The sequence below is a fragment of the Sphaerodactylus townsendi genome, linkage group LG14 (assembly GCF_021028975.2).
Source record: "Sphaerodactylus townsendi isolate TG3544 linkage group LG14, MPM_Stown_v2.3, whole genome shotgun sequence".
Classification (NCBI taxonomy): Eukaryota; Metazoa; Chordata; class Lepidosauria; order Squamata; family Sphaerodactylidae; genus Sphaerodactylus; species Sphaerodactylus townsendi.
In genome coordinates this window covers 38,938,174-38,956,658 of record NC_059438.1, presented here as the reverse complement: position 1 = coordinate 38,956,658, position 18,485 = coordinate 38,938,174, and the positions used below count along the sequence as shown (strand labels likewise).

General features: G+C 43.9%; 1 protein-coding gene across 6 annotated transcripts in view; it reads left to right on the top strand.

The window, feature by feature from the left end:
• FAM193A (family with sequence similarity 193 member A) overlaps positions 1–15,538 on the top strand; it is a 50,800-nt gene extending 35,262 nt beyond the window's left edge. For all 6 annotated transcript variants that reach the window (XM_048515645.1, XM_048515643.1, XM_048515646.1 and 3 more), the window contains 4 exons: positions 556–786; positions 8,568–9,351; positions 11,734–11,815; positions 14,766–15,538. In XM_048515645.1, coding sequence (XP_048371602.1) covers positions 556–786; positions 8,568–9,351; positions 11,734–11,815; positions 14,766–14,859 — 1,191 coding nt within the window. In that variant the 3' untranslated portion in view covers positions 14,860–15,538. The remainder of the gene's footprint in view (positions 1–555; positions 787–8,567; positions 9,352–11,733; positions 11,816–14,765) is intronic.
• Positions 15,539–18,485: the final 2,947 nt, after the last annotated feature.

Sequence of the window (18,485 nt, the reverse complement as noted above, 5' to 3'; positions counted from 1 at the left end):
AGGAAACACTTCTTCACACAACGTGTGATTGGTGTTTGGAATATGCTGCCACAGGAGGTGGTGATGGCCACTAACCTGGATAGCTTTAAAAGGGGCATGGACAGATTTATGGAGGAGAAGTCGATCTATGGCTACCAATCTCGATCCTCCTTGATCTGAGATTGCAAATGCCTTAGCAGACCAGGTGCTCGGGAGCAGCAGCAGCAGAAGGCTCTTGCTTTCACATCCTGCATGTGAGCTCCCAAAGGCACCTGGTGGGCCACTGCGAGTAGCAGAGTGCTGGACTAGATGGACTCTGGTCTGATCCAGCAGGCTTGTTCTTATGTTCTTATTGATTCATTTAAAAGCCCAAGCAGTACAATTTTTAGAATTAGTAGTTTTAAATTTAAGTTGAAACTTGCCTCATTGTTGACTTAATGATTATTAAACTTTATCTGGTTATATTTTGTTACATTAACTGTATTAAGAACTACAGTTGAAACTGCATGTTGAATTTTGAGCAATCTTAGAAAACTTTGGGACTTGATTCCTACAATATTTTTAATCCTTTGTTAGCCGCCAGCAGCACCAACTAGTAGAAACTATGCTGAAATGAGAGAAAAACTTCGCCTGCGTTTAACAAAGAGGAAAGAGGAACAGCCTAAGAAATCAGAACTAATATCGGATAGAGAGAGTGTTGTTGATCATCGAAAAGTTGAAGACTTGCTTCAGTTTATAAACAGCCCAGAGACTAAACCAGTAAAGAGCACGCGGGCAGCCAAACGAGCAAGGCATAAGCAGAAAAAGGTAAGACCAGGTATATTTTAGAGGAAACCATGCCAACGAAAGGAATGAAAGAAGCCCGTGGGGTATCCAAAGCATCCTAGCGTTGAGGTAATGATGTGCTATTTTATTAGACCTCTTTTCTTTATGAAAGGATTGACAACCTGGCATAAAGTTAATGAATGCCAGTTATTCAGATGCCTATAGCAAAGCCATGTTTTTTGTTTTTGTTTTTTTAAAGAACAACCATTTTGAGTGGGAAAGCAGTGGGGGGGATACTCAGGGGCAGAGCAAGGGGGGAACTGCGCCTGGGGCACGCACATGCCCTGCACCCTTCCTGTGGTGCCACCTGCCCCACCCCAGAACCCCCCCCCCCTGCCCTGACCACACCCCCACCTTGTTGAAGCTACGGCACTGGGGATACTTAACCCATTCTTCTACACTTTTCCTGTTCATCTTTTATCCTGTGCATTTACAAGAGGAAAATGTGCAGAAGGCTTATTTATTTTAAATTGTCACTTATATGACTGGTTAAGGGATATACTATATTTGCGTGAAAGGAAGATGGCCCTGAAAATAAGAGAGTATCCCTAAAGAAAGAGAAGGCTTTTACATAAAGACTGATAAGAGTTTCACATGTATTTACACACACACTGCCCAAAAAAGGTGAACAAGCCAGCCAGAGGTGCCCTTTCCAACCAACTGTCCTCTGGACCCCCCTCTTGCCTCAAGTTCCCAAATTCTCCATTGTCACAGCAGCCTTGAAAAACCCCTTTCAAAAATCTCCCAAATTTAAAAAATAAATTGCCTTGTGCTGGAGAAAATGCAGTATATAGTTTCAGTCAGCAGTTAGTTGTTTCTGATTTGTCCAAGGAAACAGGGCACACAACTTTTTAAACTTTTATCTTTCATATTATCTCACAAAGAGATCTATTTTAATATTCTATTGAGGTAGTTGTGTGTTGTATTTTTTACGTTAGTGTTTCTTTTTAAGTAATGTTATTTAGTTTATTGAAGGATGTTGTTTTGCATACATATTTACATCTTTAGTTCAAAATGTATCCTGTGCTTTGTCTCTCATGGGGACTTCAGGTAGCTGACTGTATTTTAGTTTCCTTTAAAGAAGACATTTTGTCAAAATGTCTCTGGCAGTGTCTTTTTGGTAGTTCCACTTGACATCTGTTTGAGATTGGCATTCAGCCAGCAGCCATGGAGGCTGCAGTTCTTCTTTTCTTGTTCTTCTTTTAGTACAGCTGTCCTTCTCCCACCTGACACCTTCCACGCTTTTCGTTTTGCTGACTCAGTGGGAGAAGAAAGGAAATAAGAAGCTGTCATGTCAAATGAGGTCAACTCCACCCTGAGATTTAATCACACTTTTAAGAGATTATTGCCTATGATCTGTAGAAGAAGAAGAATTGGATTTATATCCCCCCTTTCTGTCCTGTAAGGAGATTCAAAGGATCTTACAAACTCCTTTCCCTTCCCCCCTCACAACAAACACCCTGTGAGGTCGGTGGGGCTGAGAAAGCACAGAAGAACTGTGACTAGCCCAAGGTCACCCAGCTGGCGAGAGTTGGAGTGTACAGGCTAATCTGAATTCCCCAGATAAGCCTCCACAGTTCAAGCGGCAGAGCGGGGAATCAAACCCAGTTCCTCCAGATTAGAATACACCTGCTCTTAACCACTATGCCACTGCTGCTTGAACTGTATGTAGGCTTTGAAATCCATACGGGCATAAAAAATGTCAGGAACATTGCCAAACTGGCAAAATTGATGATTGGCATCTGAACTTTCCTTTTTGCAAATACCTGTTTTCTGTTGAGTTGGTCTGTCATGTAATCAAAGATTTGCTCACAAGCAGTTTTGCACCTGTTCATTGGCAGCATTCGGCCTGGCAGTCAGACAGCCGCTGATTGTGCCTGCTTGATTACTGTGCCCCAGACCATCATGAGATGTCTTTAAAAAAATAGTTGTTAGGTTGTATCCACTGTGTTATTAGATACTCCTCCTCCCTTGCTCTGCACAGTCAGGACCCTTCATTTCCTTTTTTCTTCTTTGCTATCCGGGCTAATCAATGTATAGTTATTTTCATTTCAGATTCTCATGTTTAGAGCTGTGCTTCTCCAAAGGAGTGCTCAATGTATTGAAGTTGGATTTGACTTATAGCCAGAGGTGGGATCCAGCAGGTTCTCACAGGTTCCCAAGAGTAGGTTACTAATTATTTGTGTGTGCCGAGAGGGGGTTACTAATTGGTGATTTTTGCCTTAGTTACACCCCTCCTCTCAGCAGTAGCGCGCAGAACTTGAAGCAGTCTAGCAGGAGGTGCACCGGCGTGCGTGGCAGCCTGCGCCTGTGTGCATTCGTTTCCCGCCCAAGGACCGGCACAGCGGCTGCATCCTTGACACAGCCCCGCCCAGCAATGCCCTGCCCCCGGAATGCCTGGCCACGCCCCCGTTGTGCCCCGCCCAGCCCCATTGGCGCTACGCCACAGTTTGAATCCCACCACCATGGGAACCTGTTACTGAAATTTTTGGATCCCACCCCTTGCTTAAAGCCCTGGCCAATTTCACCTTCAGGTACTATTGGTCCTGTTAATTTGAGGGAGTGCAGCTAGCCAAGGAAGAATTGTGCCACAGTGCATTTTGGATGTGCCCGTTCTTGATGTCTACTTTCTGCATCTTGCCCACTGCTATGCTTTTTCTGTGGCTGCTGTTGCGTAATGGAATAGCCTTCTGGAGGAAAGCTCTGTCTGTGTCGGTAGTTTTACAAAACTATGTTAGTTTTACAAAACTTCTCTATGGAAGAGGCTTTTTGGTTCCTTGAGATGGAAGAGGCTATGGAAGAGGCTTTTTGGTTCCTTTTTTGGTTCCATTGTAGGCACTTCGATAGATAGCAGTCTATACTGAAGTTAATTTTGAAAGCTTTTTTTTCTGAAGCTTGTTTTAATTTTGTTGTTTTTTGGAGAAAGTATATTGTTTTATTGCCGTTATCTGCCTCATGTCTGGGGAAAATGCAGTCTCATAAAAGTTTTAAATTACTTCACCAAGATTTGTAAACCCCGGGACATGCCCCTTCAGATAAGATAGGTTCCTCATTGCTCACTGACAGAAAAGTTACCTGGCTGTGGAGAGCTCATCCTTAATAGAACGATTACCTGTCTTGTAAGATTTTTTTCCCCCATTGATCAGAGAGTGATTTGGAGAGGGAAAATCTATGAAATGAATGTGCTACGTTCAAAACAATATAAGATACACAAATACGTGTGGCACATATGCGCTGGCTCAAGCAATTTATATTATCCAATTCATGCAACAATTTATTACAAGACAACCTTCTCTCAAGTCCATAATCATGTATTTGTTAAACCAACAATGTCCATAATCTTGTAAATATTATTGCGTCAATGTCACCCGCTGTGTGATACAAGTTCATAACAATTAATGAAAATCCTGGATTGGTGGCTTGAATTACTTATAAATACTGTCCCAATTCAAGGGCAGTCAAATTTCTCATCATTTTCAGTTGCATGAATTGGATTTAAAGTGGAGATATATATGTGTTATGGAGACATAATAGTTTGATAAGTCTAATAGCCAACAATTTGGCATACTTTACAAGTAACCAATAGATAATATAAATTGCTTGAGCCAGTGCCTATGTGCCATGCGTGTTTGTGTATCTTATATTGGAGAGGGAAAATCCATGTTAAAGCCCTGTAAAAATATGCATGTCCAGATTATTCTTATTCTGGCCAATTTGCAAGCCATTCCTATGGGGCAGGGAACCTGAAAAGACAGTTCTACACTGGGAAACAGAAACTGTGCATACTGAAGGAGCTTGGCAGGCACAAATGAGGAAGACAGATGGTCCCACTGAACAAGGGGTGGAAACCCAGGAAGGCAGCAGGAGAAGGTGCAGCACAGTGGGGTTTTTTTGTGCGAATGAGGACATATGTAAACGGTTAAAATACAACTGAACACTGTGTGAAGTGTTCAAATGTCCTGATCACAACTAGTGATCTGAGCTGTCAAATGATGGCATATTCTTGCCAAGAAAAGGGGTACTGTGAGGGAAGAAAAATATTAATGAATCTGACATAATATTAGACATGAAGTCCTTTTCAGAAAACTTCCATATGTTTTCGTTGTGTAATTGCAGGGTGACAGCAGTCAGCATGACAGTCTCTCTCTCTCCCCCCCCGCCCCCACCATTGTTTTATGTAATTGTTTCTGTTTCCTTGGCTGAGTGGGCAGAGGTGGGCTTCAGCCCACTGCTGGAGATTCTCAAATTATGGGGAAACTTCAAGCTGCCCTTTCAGAAGTGGCTCGGGGTCTTATTTTCTCTCCCTTTGCTTTGGGAAATACCCCAGGAAATCCCATGTGCCGTGCTTAGAAATAGCACAAAATCATGTGTAAGCTCAGCCCAAAAGTGGGGGCATCTGGCTATCCACAAAGGGTGACATGTTATGTGGAATTGACCCTCCTAATATTTTCCTGAATTTTGTGCCATTGATCTGTTTTCAGATTTCTGAAATCCAAACCCTATAGTATTGTTCACTGGATGTCCCATCCTATTCATTGTACTTAACTTCCACTGTAATTTGCCTTGCGTCTCAGTGAGTAAAGTGGACTAAAAATAACCTAATAATAATAATACCTCCCAAAGCTGAAATGCTTCCCTAGTGATAACAGCTGCTGACTTTTCTATGGAACCAAATAGACAACTTGTGCTGGTGAATTCTGGCATTTTTGCACATTTAAAAAAAATTAATGGTGGCATCTCAATTAGAATTTAATTTTAAAAACATTTCCATAAACAATTGCTGTTTGTCTTTCCAGGGGTGGGGGTTGGAGTTATATCTAAGGAATGCATGTCTCCAGCAGGCCGTCTTTTTAACAACATACAGGTTACCAAGAGAGACTCCTCATGAGCATAAGTTTGACAAACCAGCATTCAGAAATCATTCAGAGAACCCTAGAGATTGGACATAGATACCAAGGATCCATTTCTTGGTTTGCCTCTTTTTTTAAATAATGTACCTAAGAACATGTTCCCAAAAGTTTTAAAATATGAAATTGATTTAAGTAATTGCCCCTTCTCTGTTAGGTTCCAAGTTAATTCATTGTCAGGAGATAATACCAGAAGTTATTCAAGAGACCAGCCCTTATAAATTTTTTAAAGGGCAACAAAATCATGGATGTATTCTGAAAGAAATGATTTCCATTCAAGTGCTATCTTCCAGTTTTAAAAGAAATGCTTTTGTAGTCCTTGATTCAAAGTAAAAGATACATATCTTTGGATTAAAAACAGAGTTCCAAGTGGTATAGGATACTATGGGTAGTCAGGTGAAATGATTCAATCCAAATGGTTCCCATTTTACCCTCTTCAAGAACTTGAGGAATGATTTAAACAATAAGTTTTTACAAACTGTTCTTCCCGCTTGCTTCCAGAGTGGATTATTTGACATGCATCGTCACGGTCTCTGTGCAGGATTATTTGACATGCATCGTCATGGTCTCTGCGCAGTCCCCCATGGGACAGTCCAGGCATGTGTTTGCTGCAGAGAAGGACTTTCCAAAACTTTCATTGACCAAGGAGTTGATTAATTGGTCATTGATTGGTCATTGATTAATTGGTCATTGGGGTAGAAAATGTTGACAGAGAGAAATTTTTCTCTCTTTCTCACAATACTAGAACCAGGGGACATTCATTGAAAATGCTGGGGGGAAGAATTAGGACTAATAAAAGGAAACACTTCTTCACTGCTAACTTGTGGTGATTGGTGTTTTGGGAATATGCTGCCACAGGAGGTGGTGATGGCCACTAACCTGGATAGCTTTAAAAAGGGCTTGGACAGATTTATGGAGGAGAAGTCAATCTATGGCTACCAATCTTGATCCTCCTTGATCTGAGATTGCAAATGCCTTAGCAGACCAGGTGCTCAGGAGCAGCAGCAGCAGCAGCAGAAGGCCATTGCTTTCACCTCCTGCATGTGAGCTCCCAAAGGCACCTGGTGGGCCACTGCGAGTAGCAGAATGCTGGACTAGATGGACTCTGGTCTGATCCAGCAGGCTAGTTCTTATGTTCTTATGTTCTTATGATTCATCGACCAAGGAGTTCTCTCCCCTCTGTCTCACTTGCATTTCCCATCCAAAGGAGCATGTGACCGGGTGCAGAGAGCGCTAGTCCCTCAGTTCTCTCTTCATCGACATGGGGAGAGGAACGTCTTCTGAAACTTTCCTTCAGACTCACACAAAAGCCAGCCCAGAACCAAATTTGATTCCCAGACAAAACCTCAGTGGAAGAAGTTCTCTATCCACAACACAGTAATTAAATCCCTGCATTGGGGGACACAGCTGGGCAATCTCCTTTAGGGTTCAGAACTGGGTTCCCACCCACATGATGTGGAAAAGTTCTCAGCTGCTTCCCTGATTTGCTGAGGAGTGTATTATGAGGGTGCACAAATAAGGGGTACATGGTTCTGACGGAATCTAAGTTATACATTAACATTCTTGAATTAAGAGCAATCTGATACGCGATTGGCTTTTTTTCATCTCTCCTCACTAAGAAAAGGGTGTTGCTGTCGACTGACAATATGACAGCGGAATTCTTTCTGAACACCCTGTGCACAGAAGCAGTGCACATTTGGCAGTGGGGCAATTCAAAGCAAGGTCTCCCTCACAGCAATCCACAGAGCAGGCCAATTCAACACCATGGCAAAGACCCTCAGCAGAGAGACAAGGGTAGACCCAAGAGTGATCGATAGGCATCAAGTACATGCTCCCAGTAGGAGCAAGATAAACCTCTTTGTGTCCAGAGGCAGCACAAAATGCATCACTTTGTTGGATTTGTCAGAAAATAAATTGGAGAAAGGATACCCAACCATAAGCGTCGTTTTGTTATACAGTTTTATACCAGTATAGGGACTGATACTGAGGTTGTGGCATGTTGGCTGTCTCAGGAGAAGAACGATCTGTTTCCTGAGAATTTCGAAGGACAGCCAGGACAGCAGCACAGGGGCTCATTGGTGAAACAGCACCCCTCCTCCCGCTTGCTTTTTTCCTGCCTTCCAGTTATCAAATAACAAATAACTTTATTTACTGTCTTAGACCAGCAATTTTTTTTAAAAAATGGCATTACTTCACCCTCCTTCCAGTTGTGTGTTCAGTTCTAAGTCATTTGTGAGCTGTTTTTTTTATTTATACCCCCCCCCCTTTCTCTCCTGCAGGAGACTCAAAGGGGCTTACAATCTCCTTGCCCTTCCCCCCTCACAACAAAAACACCCTGTGAGGTAGGTGGGGCTGAGAGAGCTCCGAGAAGCTGTGACTAGCCCAAGGTCACCCAGCTGGCGTGTGTGGAAGTGTACAGGCTAATCTGAATTCCCCAGATAAGCCTCCACAGCTCAGGCGGCAGAGCTGGGAATCAAACCCGGTTCCTCCAGATTAGATACACGAGCTCTTAACCTCCTACGCCACTGCTGCTCCTATTATATTGCTGCTGCTCCTATTACATTGGTAATTAAAGGCTGTCTCTCTCCCCACTCCCCATTTACTTTGAGTACAAGAAGAATGGAGAACATTGCCAAAGAGAACATTTTATAAAATTCTGTATTGAATGTTGAGCGTTAGTGCTATGTATGTCTCCTTGCATTCCTTTGAGTGGGAAGGAACATGATGGAGCTGTTACCTATTTATGTCATTGTTACTGTGGTCATGCTAAGGAGTCAGTTATGTCAACCAACCTGTGAGGTATGTAATAACTTCTGATCCTCATAGCCAGGTTAAAACAAGTTAATCTCTCCACAGATAAAAGAAAAGGCCCCCCCTGAAACAGAAGCTGCAGGAGTGCAGGAGGAGCCTCCTCAGCAGCAAGAAGGGCAAGAACACGAAGACGAGGAAGCGCAGCTGAAAAATAGACTGCAGGATACTCAAAAGTTTCAGGCTGTGAAGAAAAAGAAAAGGGAGAGAACCAGCACCGGCTGTCCAAAATGGACTCAGAATTGTCAAGTAGTGATGACACGTGACCCCGAACCCCCAGAAAATACTCAGAATGAGCTACTGGAAAACACAGAAATCTCATCTGAATTATTGTCTGAGGAGGCATGTAAAGTGGAACAGAGGCCTCATGATGCCTGTGAATTGTCTAGTGCAGTGAGCGGCAAGGACTCCGAGCCACTCTTTGCCACAGAGATGCCGGTGCCATCTCATGAGCCTCTTTCTTTGCTTCTCGATATCATGCACCATCGCTCGGAAGAGAAAAGCAAACAGCAAATAGGCAAGCTGTTTGCTCAAGAACTGAAAAAGCCATCCAAAGGAACGAACATTCAGCCTAAAATGAAATCCCAAACGCAATCCAAAATCAAAGCGACAGACCTTCGGCCGTTTGCGATCTCCAAAAAAGAGGAGAAAAAAGCAAACGCTAATAATTCAAAGCAAGCAGACCACGCAGCTAAATTTTCTTTGGGGAGTGATGCCTTTTCTCCAAACAAACAGCAGCACAGTAAGCTGGTATCGGATCATTGTTCTGAGCCAAAGTGCAAGAGCAAGAAAAGCAAGAAAAAGAAAAGTGACAAAGGAAACTCCTCAATTGGTAAGCTTGTGTTTTAAGCAAATGAACGTCTGTCATTCTAGGGCAGTGGTGGCCAACCTAGGGTGCTCCAGATGTTCATGGACTACAATTCCCATCAGCCCCTGCCTGCATGACCATGCGGACAGGGGGTGATTGGAATGGTAGTCCATGAACATCTGGAGCACCCTAGGTTGGTCCCCCCTGTTCTAGGGCATTAATAACACTGAACTAGAGAAGAACCTGATTACCGTTATCTAATTTAGAACGGAGCTACAAGTTAGCCCAAGCCCACCCCTCTTTCAATGAATTGTGCTGGTTGTGAATGGAAGAAGCGGTGTGGTTGTTTGTAGAGGGACACCTTTAACACTTTCCCTGCTGCTACTGCAAATTGCCTCATCCCAAACAGCATTTCCTTTTGTGGGTTTGCAGTTGCCTTTGTCTGAGCAAAAGTGATTGAAATCTGTATGAGGGAGTAAGTTTCTGAATTGAGGTGGCATCCAAAAGGAAGTGGTGGTGAGGGAGCCATCCCCTTGGGATCTTCTCAGTGTAGTCTCACAAGGAATCACCTTACCATTCTACTTATTTCTCCTGCAGTCCTCCCTCTGACTCTGGTTTTTTGCATGGATTTTATCTCAGGCACAGCTTTGGGGGCAAGTTGCACAACACACGAGCTCCAATCCCCTTTCACTAATGCACAGGGCATATACTCCCCCCCCCAAAAAGAGGATCCACCTGGCTTTAAGCAGAAAGGTCACAAGGTGTGAGGAAGTAAGAGTTAGAGGGGGAATATTTGAAGTTCAGTGAAATTGAGTCAAGTGGTTGATGTTCATTGTTTACCTGTTTCATTGTTGAACACAAACATCAAATATGGCCTTGTATGATAGAATTTGTATTCAGGGAACAGGGTGCGCGATCCATATGCAGCCTCCTGTAAGAAGTGAAGAGCTGCTGTCCCCTATAAGAAGTGAATGTAGCTCACCCCACCCCCAGTCACAACCTCTTTGCCTTCAGTTCTGCCTACCCTCCATGTTTCATCTTGGCATGCCCCACAGCCCACTTCTTCCAAAGCAGGGTTGCTGTCACTCAAAGGAAGAGAAGCTTTACTCCTGTGTGACTAAAGAGAACAGGCAGTTGGATGCCTCGAAGCAAGATATGGAGAGGCTTCCTTTTTGATGGATGGTGTCTGGAGTTGGCCCTTTTGGCTCCCCGGACCTTCCCAGCTCATTGTTGCACTTACCAGACTACCTGATCAGGCAGGGCGGGAGCGAGGGAGAACTGCGGCCGGTGCACTCATGTGCCCCTGCCATGCCCCCACACTGGCGGTCGCCCGGTGTATTGTGCACCCCCTGACCCCTTGGCACTACACCACTGTGGTCATGGAGCCGGGCACTAGCTGAGAGGTTACGGGGGGGGGGTGCAGCAGCAAATCAAATCGCCACCATACACTGTTCTTGGCTGAACAGGAGCTAGCTGGCCTGCCCTGGGGCCAGACACCCATGGGACTGGCCAGAGGTTCGACTCAGGCTGCTGAGCTGGCCTCCTCGCCTGGAAGAACAATGGTGAGGAAAGGAATCGTCGACAAAGGGAAGGCACAGAGAGCAAGAGAGAGTGAAAGAAGGCTAACTGGGGGCAAGGCAGAGATTCCACCCGGCTGAGGTGCATTGGGATGGGGCAGGGTTTAGTGTAGCAGAAAAGTAGGGAAATGAAAGAGACACCAGATGCGAGGGAGGAAGACGGCTTGGCAGATCAGAGCAGCTCAACCAGACTCTAGAGTAGGGGAGTCAGGACCTCCAGTTGATCAGACCAGCCCCGATTCTGAGGCCAAGTGATCACTCCTTAGACCACAGCAGATGGAGAGGAGTTGGACCAACCATAGACAAGTTACCAAGATACAGTAGATTTTGTGCAACATTTATGAACCAAATTTGGAGACGAGGTATTAGGCAGTCAGTCTTCAGTGGGTGGCTGTTCTGTGTCCTGCTGTCTTCTCATAGGATTTGGAACTTCAGTCTTGCATCTTAGACTACTTCTGTTAAGTCCAAACTAGATAATCCCTTATCACTGAGTCTGTCATAGGGGGCTAATATTCTCCCACATTACTGTCCCAAGCAGAAGTGAGGCTCTGTGGCTCTTTTTAAAGTAAAGTAAACCAAACCAGTGCTGTATCCCCATGGTGGACTTGGAGATGCAGTTATTATTCAGTTCGGTTCTCAGTGTGTCAGTCAAATTAAGTAAGATCAACATAGGGACTGGACAGTTGTGGATGCTTGGGGTTCACTGCATCAAACAAGGCTTGGACTAGATGCCCTGTAACAAACTTTCCATCTTGATAGTGCTAGGTTTTGTTTTCTTGGTGAAAGAGTTATCTGCATGTAATCTTGTGTGTACGTTATGATTTTTCAGATGATGTGTTTTTGCCCAAAGATGTTGACCTGGACAGTGTGGAAATGGATGAGACTGAGCGAGAAGTGGAATATTTTAAAAGGTAAACAAAGGGCCACGTGCCTTTTCCCCAGCTGCTATGACTAGAATTAAAGTTCTATAGCTTGTTTTCAGTTCTTCTCCAAGTAGGCACATAGCCCTGTAATGACCCTAGGATCTCCTGTCAATACAACAGGTCTTCAGGGCTTTGATAGCACGATCTGCTGAATGAAAGACAACTGACAACAGTCACAATTAAACAGGAAAGCTGGGATCATCACACAGGCTGACAACAGGCACAGTTGCCTTTCTTCGGATGTAGGGTTGCCTTTTGCTCTTGACTTTCCTCTGAGTGAGGATCGCCCCACAACAAACATATACTTGAGACTGGGCTTTTTGATCCTGCCCAGATAGTAGTTCGGTTGGTGTATTTTTATTTGCCTGCGTCCCAGATGAGCCATAATTGTAGCGTTCTGCAGAAGTATTGGAGGAGCTAAAAAGTAAAGATAGATGCATTCGGGTTTTTATTACTTTGTTTGCTGGCCTTTATTAATCTCATCCTATATGTAGCTTGGATTATTGTTATCAGACCTCTTTAGTAAACTATTTGTTATTCTACCTGGGTCCTCACACCTTATTTGACCATCGAAAAAGTATTCCATGTTGGGAAAAGAAGCAGCCTGGGGCAGGGAGGGTGCTCTGGGCCCTCCCGAATTAGGTCCATACCAGAGTGGTGGCAGCTAATAAAGATCCTCTTTCCCTCTGCTTCTGACAGGGGTCTTTAAGCCCAGTCAGGACCGTTCTAGTTTCTCACGGTGTTTTCTCCTTAACAGCAGCCATATTTTGAACAGAGCAAGAGTTGAACAGCTGGCAGCATCGGCTCTGCCCCTGACTCTCAGCCAAATCCCGTGACATCATCAATGCAACCCACGTCCCTGTGTCAGATTATTCTTGGTTTTGCTAAGGAATCTTAATTTTTTTAAATAGCTTTATTTATTTATTATTTATTTATTATCGTATTTATATACCGCCCCATCCCCTGAGGGCTCTGGGCGGTGAACAACAAATTAATATTACATAAACAATAAATAATTAATATAAATAACATCATTAAAAGCATAAAATTACAGCGTTCTACAAAAACCACTCGGCGTCCAGTATTAAAACTATCAATAAAACCCTCCCAGAGGGGGGGACGGTAGATCCAGGTGTCACAGCTCCCAGAATGTTAAAAAGGGAGAGGCAAAGAGGGCGCTCACCATCAGTGGCTGGCCTCCCCAAAAGCCCAGTGGAACAACTCGGTCTTACAGGCCCTGCGGAACTCTCCAAGATCCTGCAGGACCCTAATAGTTGGAGGAAGAGTGTTCCACCAGGCAGGGGCCAGGGCCGTAAAAGCCCTGGCCTGGGTGGAGGCCAGCCGTATCATTGAGGGGCTGGGAACCACCAGTAAATTGGCCTCTGCCGAACGCAGAGGCTGTGTAGGGTCATATGGGGTAAGGCGGTCCCGAAGGTACGAGGGCCCCAGGCCACGCAAGGCCTTAAAGGAGCTGTGGAGCTGACCTTCTTCCAGTTACAGTGGAGTATACATTGTATTTTTCTTTATGGCTAAAATCATCTCCACCCAAATATTAATTTCTATTTTAAATAGCTGCTAATTGGGAAGCTGCCCATACCTGGATAGCCCCAGGTGAGCCTGACCTTTTCTGACCTCAGAAACTAAGTAAGTTCAAACTTGGTTAGTATTTGCTTGGGCACAATGATGAAGGAGGGGAAACTAAGCCCGGGACATGAACTGCTTGCGCATCCCCTCCCACCCCACCCTTGACACGCCCTGCCCCCGAAACGTGACTGCAATGGCGGCGCCTGGGGTGAGCTGCCCCGGATATCCCCACTGCAGCTCCACCTCTGCATGGGCAGCCTCCAAAGAACATCAGGGTTGTGATGCAGGGGCAGGCAGTGGCAAACCACCTACAAATGTCTCTTGCCTCAAAAACCATACGGGGGTCACCCAAAGTCAGCTGTGACTTGACGACATATAAAACACCGCCCTGAGTCCTCCGGGGGAGGGCGGTCTATAAACCCAATCAATCAATCAATCAATCAATCAATCAATCAATCAATCAATCAATCAATCAATCTTAATAATAATAATAATAATAATAATAATAATAATAATAATAATAATAATAATAATAATAATAAGCCTTTATTTGGCATAACAATAATCATAACACAATAAAAAACCTGAGATAAAAGGTACACAAATACAAAGGTTTAAGATAGAATATAAATTATTGATGGTGCATCACCTCCAGTAAAAATCGTGCTGCCAATTCACAAGTTTCATTGTCAGAATTGTCCAGAAGGGAAGGGAGTCTACCTGATTCTCCCATTTCACTAGGTATCCTAGAAAGAATATTGGAATATTTTGATCTGATATTAGCAGATTTAGGGCAGCAAAGCAGTTGATGTGCCAATGTTTCAATTTGTTCACCACAAGAGCACACCCTTTCGCTCATTTCCAAGTTGTTAAATCTGCCACGCAATAAAGCGGAGGGGAAAACATTGAAGCGAGCAAGTGTGAGGGCTCTTCTCTGCATAGGATTAGTCAAAAAATACAAATAGGGAGCTGTCCTGTTTTGATATAGGGGTATTGAAAGATGTAAGGGTGAACAAGTTTTCATAGCAGCCCTAATTAAATTAATCCATTCGCTTTCCCACAATTTTTGTTTTAACAAGTTGTAGGATTCTGAACTAGATAGCGGGAAAAGTGAGTCGAGAGATATACCAAGTGATTCAATCTTTCTTTCTATCCGAGAGAACCATGGATTAGCCTGAGTATCAGACAAAAGTAGGTGAATCAGCGAGTGCTCATCATGCGAGAAATACAGGCGAAGCCAAAAATTTAAAATAAAAATTAGGAAGCTGGCCATCGGATCAAAGAAAACGGTGACCTGTACAAACCAGTGCTTTGCCGTGATCTCCTGACCCCTTGTCTATATTTTCCTCAACAGATTCTGCTTGGATTCTGCCAGACAAACGAGGCAAAGGCTTTCAGTCAACTGGTCCAACTTCAACTTGAAGAAAGCGAACTTTGCCGCCCACTAGAGTAGGCAAATGAGGATATGGCTGTGATCAGTACTAATGACTAATACGACTTTCTCCTGTGTGGAATGCTCCTCTGGCCCTGCTAGAGAAGACCTCGTTTCTGGTGCTGCGTGGATCTGCACGGATGCTCTCGCCTTTGTCCCAATTATCCTAGCAAATTGAAAAAACTGCTGCTTTCTGCATTTTGTTTAGCTTGTGTGTAGACTTCTCTGATTGTAGTTCTCAAGTGTCGGAGATGGAACAATAGTCTTATTTCCATTTCTGGAAAGCCCTTGGCGTTGGTCACTTGAAGCAGCTGCGTTGAAACTGGGCTCCTGGTTTGCACCACCTTTGGTTTCTGCCATTTCAATATGACCTCCCCTTCAGAGTCGCGGACCCAATTAAGTCCGCTGTTTCAGCTATAGACTTTTCGTGGGAAAATTGCTATTCTGGGACATGCAACTACTTTGTTTTTCACAATCTACTGTTAAGAATGTACAAGTTATGCTATTTGTGTTTTGATTATTTCTTATTTGTAGCCAGCTTGTGTAAACTTGCAGAAGAGAGTTCAACCAACAGTAGAAGAAGAAGAGTTGGTTTTTTACCCTGCTTATCTCTACCTTTAAGGAGTCTCAAAGCGGCTTACAATTGCCTTGCCTTCCCCTCCCCACAACAGACACCTTGTGAGGTAGGTGGGGCTGAGAGAGTTCAGAGAGAACTGTGACCAGGTCACCCAGCAGTCTTCATGTGGAGGAATGGGGAATCAACCCGGCCCTCCAGATTAGAATCTGCTGCTCTTAACCACTACACCACGCTGGCTCTCGCGTATCAAATCAGTAATATTCTATAGTTGTATTAACACTGAAGCCTACCTGGCTAATTTTTAACATATTGTTAAGTAATATTAAAATCATGCCTTTCTTGTTGAAAGATGGAATACATCAGTATCACAAAACGTGCATGTCCTTTTCTTTGTTTTCACTGCCATTGTCGGAGGGGAGCGGGTATCTGTTGAGTATCTGCAATATCTGACAAATAAGGAAGAAGAAGAAGAGGAGTTTGGATTTATATCCCCCCTTTCTCTCCTGTAGGAGACTCAAATGGGCTGACAATCTCCTTGCCCTTCCCCCCTCACAACAAACACCCTTTGAGGTAGGTGGGGCTGAGAGAGCTTCGAGAAGCTGTGACTAGCCCAAGGTCACCCAGCTGGCGTGTGTGGGAGTGTACAGGCTAATCTGAATTCCCCAGATAAGCCTCCACAGCTCAGGCGGCAGAGCTGGGAATCAAACCCGGTTCCTCCAGATTAGATACACGAGCTCTTAACCTCCTACGCCACTGCTGCTCCTGTCCCTACACTGCCCCTGTCCCTACACTGCCAAGATTAGCTAACATGATGAGGCTTTTAGAAGGCAACGGCTACAGTTCAGCATGTAAAATACAAAATAAACTAATTCAGATGGAATTAGCTATTTAATACCTAAATATAATGTATATAAATATAAAATATAATACCTAAATTAAACATATATACAAGTTACAGATGGCGCAGCTCTATCCCAGACATGTGCCCATTTAGTCCAATAGTATTCCTCCCAAATTCTGGTGTGCCAGTTTAGTGACATCTTTGGTCTGGTGGGAAGTTATTGGTGGTTAATTCTAGCCATACTGGAGGGTAGAGTGGTAACTGTGCAGCCATTTAGACCTACCACTAGGAGGATATAAGACCTATCAAACTAGACTTCCTGAGATGACTTATAAATCTTCATATTAAGAAGCACTCTGTTGGGATTTTGTGAGGAGAACTCCCAACCACCAGTTGGAATACAAGCATAAGCATTTTATTGTCATTGTGCACACACAACGAAATTTACAGCAGCATTCCTCGATGCACACAATTTCAGACTCATACCCCATCCTCACTTTCCCCTTCCTCCACTCATCCCTACACAGCCCCAAACACATCAACACGAAGCCGCGGAGTTCAGCATAGCCACAGCTCTAGAGCAGAAGCTGTCTCTAAGCCTCTTTGTCCTAGTTTTGATAGACCTGTATCGTCTGCCGGATGGTAACAGTTCAAAAAGAGAGTGTGCTGGATGAGACGGGCCTCTCAGAACATTTTGGGCTTTCTTTAGGCTTCAGGAATTATAGAGTTCTTCCAAGGAGGGGAGAGGGCAGCCGATAATCCTCTGTGCAGTAGTGATCGCCCTTTGGAGCGCCTTCCTATTTGCCACTGTGCAACTGGAGAACCATACACAGATGTGGTAGGTTAAGACACTCTCTATAGCACAGCGGTAAAAGGACACCAGGAGTTTTCCGTTCAGTTGTTGTTTCCTTAAAAGTCTCAGATAGTACAAGAACAAGAGGAAGGTGTCTTTCGAAACCCTTTTATTTCTGTCCAACACTCTTGAGGAAAAAAAAACTTTATGAGGTGGCTTAACACCAATTCAAAACAATATAAGCCGTTACAAAATAAAAGAGTAAGACCAGCAGCACAAATATAAAAATGCTTAAAAAGCCGCAACGTAAAAACGACCATTCTCCGTGTAAATTAAAAACGTTCCAAACAAACTTGGTAAAACAAAGCAATAAATAATGAAACAGTAAGCAGAGTAAATAAAAGTAACAACAAAGCGATGAATACAAGGCTGAAAAGCCACAACGTTACCCATCAGCAGATAACCAGAAAGATAAAATGTCTTTGCCCGGAACCAAAAATTTGCTGGTTAGTGGTGCAGGAATGAGGTCCCAAAGGCAAAGCAGCACAATAGATGAAGCTTTGGCCGTTTCCGCACGGCCTCCTTGCGCCCCCACGCCGCCAAGAGGACAGTGTGGGTGGGGCTCCGACGGCCAGCAGGCGACGACGAGGACATCGTGAGTAGAAACTGGCTGGACAAAGACTCAGGCAGGCCTTCTTGTGTCTTCTACTTCAATATTTAGAAAGTTTCTAGATGCATGCGGGACCTGTCACCGTTTGGCAGAGCACATGCTTTATGCGGATCCAGTTTTTGGTTTGACAAACATTTCACACAGACCTGCCCGAAGAAGGCACAGCTGCAGATATTCTATCCATTGTTTCCACGCACTGTGTTAAAGGTCAGGGCAGCCCCCCAGTAGCAAGCACCAGGCCATTACTTCGACCCATGGGGTGACATCACATCACAACGCTTTTACTAGGCAGACTATTTACAGGGTAGTTTGACATTGCCTTCCCCGTCATCTGCACTTTACCCTCTCAGCAAGTTGGGTACTAATTTTACTGACTCAGAAGGGATGGAAGGCTGAGTCAACCTTTGAGTTGGCTACAGAAGTGGATCCAGCAGGTTCTCACAGGTTCCCGAGAGTAGGTTACTAATTATTTGTGTGTGCTGGAGAGGGGGATACTAATGGAGGATTTTACACGCGGATTTTGCCTTATCTATCTATCTATCTATCTATCTATCTATCTATCTATCTATCTATCTATCTATCTATCTATCTACCTTTCTATCTATCTAACTATCTAGCTCTCTATCTATCTATTCCATCTATCTTATCTATCTATCTATCTATCTATCTATCTATCTATCTATCTATCTATCTTATCTATCTATCTATCTATCTATCTATCTATCTATCTATCTATCTATCTATCTATCTATCTATCTATC